The sequence below is a fragment of the Tasmannia lanceolata genome, unplaced genomic scaffold, assembly GCF_043159265.1.
Source record: "Tasmannia lanceolata isolate RefF3 unplaced genomic scaffold, GAP_Taslan_0.1 ptg000008l, whole genome shotgun sequence".
In the NCBI taxonomy this organism is placed as follows: domain Eukaryota; kingdom Viridiplantae; phylum Streptophyta; class Magnoliopsida; order Canellales; family Winteraceae; genus Tasmannia; species Tasmannia lanceolata.
The window spans coordinates 65,959,314-65,970,983 of NW_027518685.1; the positions used below are offsets into that span (position 1 = coordinate 65,959,314).

At 37.8% G+C, this 11,670-nt stretch overlaps 2 protein-coding genes across 2 annotated transcripts; both read left to right on the forward strand.

Annotated features, from left to right (window-relative positions):
• The first annotated feature begins 335 nt into the window (after positions 1 to 335).
• Positions 336 to 1,235, forward strand: LOC143883184 (germin-like protein 8-2). Its single transcript, XM_077386534.1, has 2 exons — positions 336 to 453; positions 679 to 1,235. Exons 1-2 carry the CDS (start codon positions 336 to 338, stop codon positions 1,233 to 1,235), a joined length of 675 nt encoding a protein of 224 aa, XP_077242649.1.
• Positions 1,236 to 5,352: 4,117 nt separating this feature from the next.
• Positions 5,353 to 6,090, forward strand: LOC143883186 (germin-like protein 8-2). Its single transcript, XM_077386535.1, has 2 exons — positions 5,353 to 5,359; positions 5,534 to 6,090. The coding sequence occupies exons 1-2, from the start codon at positions 5,353 to 5,355 to the stop codon at positions 6,088 to 6,090; spliced, it is 564 nt and encodes a 187-aa protein (XP_077242650.1).
• The last annotated feature ends 5,580 nt before the right edge of the window (positions 6,091 to 11,670 follow it).

Below are 11,670 nucleotides of genomic sequence, written 5' to 3' on the forward strand. Positions count from 1 at the left end.
TCGTGGGGCTCGCTCCACTTATTAATTTAGATCTTACCATTTCAAAATATTAAAAACAAAATTTACACAGAAAAACAAGTCCGACGACTGCTTCTATTCTTTGCTGGAAAAGATCTACTTGGATAAAAAATTAGATTAGATAGCGTAGTTGTTAAACCGTGTATTGATTTGGTAGTAACAAGACCATTTCCATGAAATCACATGACCCCTAAGCCATGCATCTCTCTATCTATCTCTCTCTCTCGCTCTCTCTCTGCTATAAATATGCACCCTTTCTAAGCTTCTTCCAGACCGTCAAAACACTTGCACCCAATACTCTTCTTTAGATTGATAAAATGGAGAAGGCTACTCCCCTCCTTGTACTTGTACTCCTTTCCTTGGCATCTTCTCTTACCTTTGCCGCTGATCCCAGTCCTCTACAGGACTTTTGTGTTGCTGACAATATGTCTCCAGGTACAAATGCTTTTTTTTTATTTCTCAATTTAACTTCCATTAGTATCATGATAATCACGTGTTTGTGCAAACTCAATTCCATTTTTGGTAGGTATTGTGGGGTTTGGCTAGATGACTTAAGAATTATTGTTATTGCATTTACTCTGCGTGTGGACACCGGCCCTACGTGCATGGGTTATGTTTTTTTTTATTGGCTGATCTTTTTTTGATGTTTTTCCTTCTCAGTGTTAGTCAATGGCGTGGTTTGCAAGGACCCAATGCTCGCTCAAGCAAGCGATTTCTTCTTCCCAGGGCTTGACATGCCACGCAACACAAATAACCGAGTTGGGTCCAATGTGACCGCAGTGAACGTGGTCCAAATACCAGGACTCAACACTCTTGGCATCTCCATGGCTCGCATAGACTTTGCACCCTATGGACTAAACCCTCCCCACACACACCCAAGGGGCACTGAGATGATTGTAGTTCAAGAGGGCACCCTCCTCGTTGGTTTCGTCACCTCTAACCTTGCAAATGGCGAAAATCGGCTCATATCAAAGGTCCTCAATAAGGGTGATGTGTTTGTGTTTCCAATAGGTCTCATTCACTTCCAATTCAATGTTGGACAGACCAATGCGGTGGCCATTGCCGCTCTGGCAAGTCAGAACCCAGGTGTGATCACCATAGCTAATGCCTTCTTCGGATCAAACCTGCCCATCTCCGATGATGTTCTCGCCAAGGCCTTCCAACTTGACAAGAAAGTGGTTGATTTTCTTCAGGCACAGTTCGGGCCCAAAAACTAGATAACTACCGACAAGGATCCCATGCATTAACTACAATAGTGTATTTGAATATGCAAACTTGATGTTTGCATTTCTTAAAATCGTAATAATAATACAGTTTGAGTATGTCAATGGGACAATCAAGCGATTGATTGAATATACAGTCTTGTTTTTCATGAATTCTCTCTCTCTCTCTCTCTCTCTCTCTCTCTCTCTCTCACACACACACACACACACACACACACACACACCCAAATCCGAGATCCAGGCCGGGCAAACGACGGTGCCTCATACCTACAACGCGACCCTCACAATCTGGTAAGGTAATTAGAATCATATATCCGAAATAAATCCAGGCATATATCAGAGTAGTAAAGCCAATGTAAAACTAAAACATCGATATCCATCAATACTATTAAAAGATGTATACACGCTCAAGTGCAAATTACTAGTCCTTTGACCAAATAAAACGAGGGTACGCTCCCACTCCAGATCTTTGCACAAGTCCAATTTCAATATCTGAAAATTTTAAACTACGAGTGAGCTAACGCTCAGATAGTAAACAAGCATTACTCTAGCTGGGTCTAGCATGGTAGGGAAACAGAAGGCTGCAACAGAAAGTCAAAGTGAAGCCGAAACTTAGAGTGAGGGATACACTACACATTCTGATGGTTCAACACAAGTAATTTTGAGCCACACAAAATATGCTTAACACAAGGTAAATAATCAGGGATTCATATTACCACAAATGGATAAGAGCCAAAATAGAACATACAAAATTTGCATGTAGAAACCGAAACTGAAATGAGAAGCATGGCCACAATTATAAAAGCCGAAATAGGAGGCAAGGAGCAATGTGAAGTAAAATAGGCATAGAATGAGTAATCAGAGAATCATTTTCCCAAGATACGAACCAAACAAGATTAAATCACATACCTAGACTAAAAATGAAGCTGGAACTGAAATATGCAACAAGAAGCATGGTCGCGTATTTCAAAAGTTCACAGTGGAGATTTTACAAGCAGCATGATCAAACACAAGTAACTGAGATCAAAATATACCAATGGACATAGTCAGGATATTCAAAAGGATTCACTTATCACAAGACATAAACAAGGTCTTCATCATAATATTTTGAAGAAGATCAAAAGTTTGAACCTTCTTCCAAAAATGATTTTAGTAAAGAACTTGAATATTTGAAGAAAGAAAATGAAACCCTCAAGGAAGAAAATGAGGGATTAATTCTTGAATTTTCTTATCAAATTGTTGAATTAAAAAGTGATCATGAAAATTAATAAATACTCAAACAGGGAAAATCAAGAAGAAATTAATGATTTTTAAACCAAATTCAAGATCTTAAAAGAGAGAATGAAAAGTTGAGAATATGTCTAAATAGGTTTATTAATGGGGATAGAATTGTAGACATTATTCTTAAAAGATCTAGATGCACAACTTACTATAGAACATATTTTGCATCTAGAAGGCATGCTAACCCATCCATAAGATGTCACTATTGTGGATCTTATGGACATTATAAATTTCAATGTGAGCATAGAAATCAATATTCTAAATGGGTTAGAAGGAATGGACCCAATAAAACTTGGGTTCTAAAAGCTCCAACATGAATCATTGTTTGAGTTTTTACTCAGATTTAGGGGCTGGAGCTAAAAATTGAAAAATCTTTACAATTTGAAAATGAATGTTGAAAATCATTTTGAGATGATGAGTTAAGCCGAAGGTTCAACTTAAAATGAAAATTCTAGAGTCCTTGGCAATTTCTTTTTGAAAAACCCCTCTTATATTGAATTTCTAAATAAAAAAAGAGGGAGTTGTAGTTTTAAATTCTATTTGACTAAGGCGAACCTAAAACTTATGTATTAATATTTCAAAACCCCTTGATATTTTGATATGCTCTCATCCCTTCTTTATGTGGATGACAAAGGAGGAAAGAAATTTGGTGTTATGTTTTAAAGTTCTAAGTTGGAATATCATTTACTTCAAAACATATTTTATTGGAAAATCCCTTGTATGATGTCATCAAAAAAGGGGGGGGATGTAAGCCTAATTGTTCAACCCTTGGCTATCTTATATTTTATGATGATTCTTAAAATAGTAATAATAATACAGTCTGAGTATGTCACTGGGGAAATCAAGGGATTGATTGACTATACAATCCTGTTTTTCATGAATTCGTCTCTCTCTCTCTCTCTCTCTCTCTCACACACACACACACACACCGATCATGAAGTCTGCAACAGGATGATCCTAACCCACTGATGGGAAACAGAAAGTCAAAGTGAAGCCCAAACTTAAAGCGAGGGATACACTACACATTCTGATGGTTATCTTTTTTAGTTCATCGCAAAGAAATTCACATAGGGTTCATCACAAGTGATTTGGAACCACACAAAGTATACTTAAGACAAGGTAAATAATCAAGGATTCATATTACCACAAATCGATAAGAGCCAAAATAGAACATACAAAATTTACATGTAGAAACCGAAACTGAAATGTGAAGCATGGCCACAATAACAACCGAAATAGGAGGCAAGGAGCAATGTGAAGTAAAATAGGCATAGAATGAGTAATCAGAGAATCATTTTGCCAAGATACGAACCAAACAGGATCAAATCACATCCCGAGACTAAAAATGTAGCTGAAACTGAAACATGCAACGAGAAGCATGGTCGCGTATTTCAAAAGTTCACAGTGGAGATTTACAAGCATGATCAAACACAAGTAACTAAGATCAAAATATACGAATGAACAAAGTCGGGATATTCAAAAGGATTCATATATCACGTGACATAAACAATGTCTTCATCATAGTAGACCAAAACTGAAAATTAGCACCTTTAAACAAAGGAACGTTTAGCAAAAAACTTGAAGAATTGGTATTGCCTGCCATATTGCCAACTTACCGAACCCGTGCCGGTCTTCTTTCGAAATTGTCCCCAGCCTTTCTGCTCTGATACCACTTTGTAGAATTTAAAGAACAAGTAATACAGAAACACAGAAGAGAACAGAACACAAAAGAACTTTATTATATTGCTGAATGTATTTAACACACACGAAATGGCCTTTCAATAAGACTTTGAATTTGTATCTCGCGGACAATCCATAAAGCATGTTTCCTATCTACTTTTTACCGATACAACACTACTCCAATCCGGTGTCTCTCTCTCTCCAACGTGCATGAACTGTTGGTGGGCCCAATAATTAATTTGTTTTAATTTGTGAGGAAGGTAGGTCCCTCCATAGGATGATCCAAACCATCCATTCGATGGCCCACAACGTAAATAGGTTGCACCGCAAAATATTATTTCCAAAGAATGATCCTAGCCCTCTGATCTAAAGAGAAACCTCTATAGATTTGAGGGTTGCGATCATCCTTTGAAAATGATATTCTGGAGTGAAACCTATTTAAGTTGTGGGCCATCGAATAGATGGTTTGGATCAATTGTAGGTAGGGGTGGTTATTCGGTTTTAACCGAACCGAATAGACCGAAATTTGGTAACCGAAATAATTTCAGTCACCAAATTTCGGTAACCGAAACCAAACCGAAATTCGCCAAAACCGAACCGAATAAAAATTCGGTTATTCTGTTATAACCGAATAACCGAATTGTGGGAGAAATAGAGGGGAAAAATTAAAATCTCGGTTTGGATCGGAGGGCTAGGATCATCCGATCAAAATGATTTTTTGAGCACAACCTAATTAAGTTGGGATCAATAAAATGGACGGTTTTAATCATCCTACGGAGTGCACATATAGCACTTTTTTTGGAAAAAAATGGTTTTCATCCATAATTTTGGTTATTCGGTTAACCGATTTTTTTTTAGAAAACCGAAACCGAAACCGAATTTCCAAAAAAAAAAACCAAAACCGAACCGAACCGACCAATTCGGTTCGGGTATTCGGTTTTAACCGAATAATGCTCACCCCTAATTGTAGGCCCCACTTATATTTTTCAAAATGAACTGTACGGTCCACACAATAGGATGATCCAAGCCATTCATTTGATGGGCCGCAACGTAAATAGGTTGTTCCCCCAAAATCATTTCCACAGGATGATCTCAAACCTCCGATCTATAATATTTTGGGGTGCAACCTATTTATGTTGTGGGCCATCAAATGGATGGTTTGGATCATAGCGGGTTGTCAAGAGGGAAACTAGCCTCCAAGGGGGCGGTCAAGGGCGAAAATATCAGCGCCCTAAAAATAAATTAACATGCAAAAGGAGTTTTGTATGCTTTCTAGATGACCTATGTTTTTTTTTATTGGCTGATCTTTTTTTGATGTTTTTCCTTCTCAGTGTTAGTCAATGGCGTGGTTTGCAAGGACCCAATGCTCGCTCAAGCAAGCGATTTCTTCTTCCCAGGGCTTGACATGCCACGCAACACAAATAACCGAGTTGGGTCCAATGTGACCGCAGTGAACGTGGTCCAAATACCAGGACTCAACACTCTTGGCATCTCCATGGCTCGCATAGACTTTGCACCCTATGGACTAAACCCTCCCCACACACACCCAAGGGGCACTGAGATGATTGTAGTTCAAGAGGGCACCCTCCTCGTTGGTTTCGTCACCTCTAACCTTGCAAATGGCGAAAATCGGCTCATATCAAAGGTCCTCAATAAGGGTGATGTGTTTGTGTTTCCAATAGGTCTCATTCACTTCCAATTCAATGTTGGACAGACCAATGCGGTGGCCATTGCCGCTCTGGCAAGTCAGAACCCAGGTGTGATCACCATAGCTAATGCCGTCTTCGGATCAAACCTGCCCATCTCCGATGATGTTCTCGCCAAGGCCTTCCAACTTGACAAGAAAGTGGTTGATTTTCTTCAGGCACAGTTCGGGCCCAAAAACTAGATAACTACCGACAAGGATCCCATGCATTAACTACAATAGTGTATTTGAATAAGCAAACTTGATGTTTGCATTTCTTAAAATCGTAATAATAATACAGTTTGAGTATGTCAATGGGACAATCAAGCGATTGATTGAATATACAGTCTTGTTTTTCATGAATTCTCTCTCTCTCTCTCTCTCTCTCTCTCTCTCTCTCTCTCTCTCTCTCTCTCTCTCACACACACACACACACACACACACACACACACACACACACACCCAAATCCGAGATCCAGGCCGGGCAAACGACGGTGCCTCATACCTACAACGCGACCCTCACAATCTGGTAAGGTAATTAGAATCATATATCCGAAATAAATCCAGGCATATATCAGAGTAGTAAAGCCAATGTAAAACTAAAACATCGATATCCATCAATACTATTAAAAGATGTATACACGCTCAAGTGCAAATTACTAGTCCTTTGACCAAATAAAACGAGGGTACGCTCCCACTCCAGATCTTTGCACAAGTCCAATTTCAATATCTGAAAATTTTAAACTACGAGTGAGCTAACGCTCAGATAGTAAACAAGCATTACTCTAGCTGGGTCTAGCATGGTAGGGAAACAGAAGGCTGCAACAGAAAGTCAAAGTGAAGCCGAAACTTAGAGTGAGGGATACACTACACATTCTGATGGTTCAACACAAGTAATTTTGAGCCACACAAAATATGCTTAACACAAGGTAAATAATCAGGGATTCATATTTCCACAGATGGATAAGAGCCAAAATAGAACATACAAAATTTGCATGTAGAAACCGAAACTGAAATGAGAAGCATGGCCACAATTATAAAAGCCGAAATAGGAGGCAAGGAGCAATGTGAAGTAAAATAGGCATAGAATGAGTAATCAGAGAATCATTTTCCCAAGATACGAACCAAACAAGATCAAATCACATACCTAGACTAAAAATGAAGCTGGAACTGAAATATGCAACAAGAAGCATGGTCGCGTATTTCAAAAGTTCACAGTGGAGAACTCGGCCCTGAGTTCACATAAACTCCACCCGGGAATTAGTCCACCTGGATCAAAGATGAAGATATACACACCCTCGCCCCAAGGAATATAACCTCCCACCTTAATTCTCTTATTGAGTTGTATCTTACCATGTGATGTGCGTGGGCTAGTAGAATACCTATAATCTCCAATTCAATGTCTGCTGAATATGACATATGTGTAGTAGTCCGCTGTCTTAACCAAATATGACATATGTGTAGCAGTCCACTATGTAAACGTATCATATATAGAATTGTATAATATTTGCGGGCAAAACCATATCACTAGCAACAATGGCAGTCATAGGTTCCTTTGCGGTGATGGCAAAGCAATATCACTTCCATATAACTTTCCATGCTCTTCTTCTTTGTACTTCTCATATGCTTCTTGTATGTAATCTGGCCTTGTATTCTCTTTGTCATGTTCCATATCATCATCTGCGTATCTAACAATGGACGCGCACACGCAGGGCATGCATGCGAAAGTGAACGAGATATTTAAAAGTTTTGAACTCTTACAAGAGACATTTGTTAAAATGGGTGATAAGACCGTTGCATCACGTTAAATCTTCTCAAATAGCTAATTGCTTACCCTTCTCAAAGAAGTAAATCTCATTTACAAATACAGTTGAGGCTCTCGTAATTAATGCTCTATAAATTAATAATCTCTTATATCCTATTTCTAGACCAGGAACCGACATTGTTCCTACGTTGGTAATTTATATTCTCTTATTTCTAATACTTAATAAAGAAAAATAGAAAATACTAAGTGACATAAGATATAAGAGAACCTTCCTAGAAAATGTTGTTCAAAGTACATGTATTTAACTGTATGTTGGTACAAAATATGAGAAGGAAGACAAAAGACATAAGTGAAAGAGCATTAACAGTACAATCATATCTCTCAAGTGTAAGAGCATTAAATGCTCGGGCAGTTACAAGTCATCTCTCTTTTAATTGACAACCATTAGCCCCATCTCCTTCTCTTTGAAATGACAAGTGTAAGGGCCGTCTCTCTCTCTCTCTCTATCAGCATTAAAATCTTTAAATGCTAAAAACGAAATAAATGTAAAGTGTAATGATAAAGGGCGGTGAAACTTTGAGAAATTCGGGTGATAGAATTTTTTTTTTAATACTTTATAGGTTCTAATAGTTTATATAAAAATAAGCCATGGAAAATATTAATTATAAGGGCCGTGACTACAAGGTTCTAATGCTTCACACGCACACGCACACACACGCACACGCACGCACGCACTAGCACACTGGCGCACACGCACGTAGGGATTTGCTAGCATTCATCGCAGAGGCCATTTTACGGCTGCGCTGTTGTATGTGAGGGCAGCCACCTCGTGAATGAAGACAAACTCTCACATCGCGGATGGTCTGTTGATGGATGCTAGCAAATCCCTACGTACACTCACACACGATATAGTTACTTAACTTTTAAAGAGGCAATTCCTTAATATTCTATTTGTAGATACGATTAATTTAAATTAACCTATTTACACATTATGCCCCTTCATATTTGATGGTTTAAGCATTCATATATTTGGCCCGATTGCGGATGGACCATTGTTTCAAAAATCTACATTGTAGGACAATCTCAGAATCTAAATTTATGGCATATAAATGGATGAAAATGAATGATTGTAATTTAAAAAAAAAAAAAAAAAAGATTAGCGGCATTCACTTATCTATTTTAGGAATGTTTTAAAAGATCAAGAATGGTAGGGATTATTATTTAAAAACAAGAATAAGTCGCACCCTTAGCGAATTCATCAGAATGATAGGGATTCCTCTTCAAAATTTGGGGAGTTTTCTTAAAAAATTGGACCATTTACAAATCCTAATTATAAGATATATAAGACCATATGTAAATCCATAAGACATGAGAGATATAATAGCTTATATTGCGAAATTTTATTAGTTTTTTTATAAACACATAAGATATAAGAGATTTAATCTTGGCATTTACACTTATCTGTTCAGATTGTATAATTATCTTCGTCATATGCAAAAGAAAATTTAGGGCAGAATGTGAAATTCTCATCAGTTTTATTTGTACCATGAGCTTTATCTTAAATGCGAATGATTTTTTAAATTAAAAGAAATTTTGTGTAGTTGTTTGATTTTTTAACTTTTAATAATTTATGGACAAAGGAAGATCTATTATGGGTTATGCTAATGGGAATGGTCCTATTAGTTGGATGGCAAAGTTGCAACCAACGGTTGCCTTATCCACTATCGAGGCCGAGTACATGGAGACAGCGGAAGCTTGCTAGAAAGTAGTTTGGCTTCAAGGTTTGATGGCTGAGATTGGCATCGAGTCAAAACCCATGGATTATTTTTTTGTGATAACATGTGCATCATTTGTTTGGCCATGAATTCGGTTAATCACAAAAGGACCAAACATATATCGGTACAATATCACTACATTCAGGAAGTCTGATGGAAGGATCTATTTGTTGAAAGTGTGAACCAAGGAGAATGTAGTGGATATGATCGTAACGATGGTTCAAGGAGAAAAGTTAGATCGAAGTTTATCTTCTCTCGGTCTCAAGAAGGAAGACTTGGTATGCCGGTGATTATGCATCAATGTGGAGATTGTTAAAACGGTGACGCATGAGCACCAGTTTTTTCATTTTTTGTTTTTTTTGGAGCGGGTCTCACTTGGTCTTTTAAGTGGGATGTTTTCCATGCCTCTCTCATATGGTTTTGTAAAGGCAAGAGATAAAAAGGTCTTTAAAAAGGAGGAGAAGAGTGAGAGGTTTGAGAGGAGAAAAGGTTACTACAAGAAATGAGGGGTTTTCTCTTTGGGCTCTAGGAGGGCTTCTCTGGTGAGGCAAAAACATGTTTCTTCTTCCTGGTTACTTACGGTGTGTTCCTCTTCTTTCATTCTTCATTTCCATTAGTTTTTCCTTGCAACCCTAGCATAATGTTGGAGGTTTTTTTAAGGGGATTTCTCCTCATACTTAGTGTATAGATTTGGGGGTTTTTTGTGATTGTATACAAGGTTGGAGAGAAGGGTTTTTCGGTGGTTTTTACAAGTGTGGAGGTAACGTTGTACTATTTGGTTTGAAATAATGGACCTGTGTTACCTTGTCGTTGGATGTAGCCCATTATGGTGAACTGCATATATTGTTTTCTTCTTGTGATTGCTTGTGATTTATTTCTTTTGCTCCTCTTAAAAACTGGGCTGCTGTTGGATCAAATATCAAGGGGGTACCGCCCACATGGGACTGGACCGTCGGGCACCGTATTAAAACTATTGTTTTATAATATTGTAAAGTAGTAACGGTTTGCTAGAAGAACTCTTAATTTGACAATATATTTTCTGAATTATAGTTTATAATGTAAAAGATATTAACAAGGGAAAAGTGTTTCTACTCGGTCAAAAGTAGATAACGTTGTCTACTACGTCGCATGAAACACAGTGGGCCCACATTGCTTGGATAATCCAGAGCATTCATTTGTTAGGCCTTGAGATAGATAGGGTGTGCCCTAAAAATCAACTTCAAACTATCATCCTAACCCTTCAATTTGTAGAGGTTAAAAATGGGAGGTTCATAGCCGTCCATATTTAACCTCCAGAAATAGAAGGGTTGGGATGATCTTATGGTGCTGGTTTTTTTTTTTTTTTTTTGGCACACCCTAACTATTGCGATCAGGACCCAAACAATGTGGGCCCCACTGTAATTTTGGCCGACGGAGTAGATAACGTATCTACTCGGCCGTGTAGAAACACTTTTCCCTATTAACAATTAGATTGGTATGGAAATTCCATCACAATATTATCCGAAAACATGAAATTGTCAAAACGATTTCCCGAAGGAAATGATATATTAAGACCTTTTTTGATAAATTTGCCATCAGCGGATCAGGACCATCCTATCATAGTTTTAACGTAGATGATGGATGGATTTTTTATGTGAGTGGGGGTCCACCATATCAACAGCTTGAACGACAGAAAATCGACACCAATTATTTCTCAAATCGCATATTTGAAAAACATCCAAATGGTCAAAGGAGTTTAAAATATATTTATTTACCATTTAACCAAGTTTTGGCAACTAATCTTTAATAGCGGAGTAACGAAAATAAAAAAATTTATAGATGCTGTAAGTTTTTTTATAATTACAAGTGAAATTTTATTTTCTACCCCATTCCTCAGCATATCCATCCTTTTGTTTGTGCTTTCTTGGAAATGACTATTTTCAGGGAAAGGCAAACAAAAGGTGGAAATATAGCCATTCTTAAGAAAAGATAAACAAGAGGAGGTGGAAATGCTGAAAAGGGGTCGGGAAAAATCAATTTCCTAATTAGAGTGGTATTGGCCAACCTTAAAAAAAGGTCTGCAAATTAGCAATCAAACGGGTAGGTATAAAGAGGGTAGGCATTGTTCGAGACCATGTGGGAGATCACCCAGTTTGATTTCAGCATGTCCTTCGCTCGGCTAATAGGTATAAATATGCACCCATTCTAAGCTTCTTCCACACCATCAAAACACTCGCACCCAATACTCCTCTTTAGATTGATAAA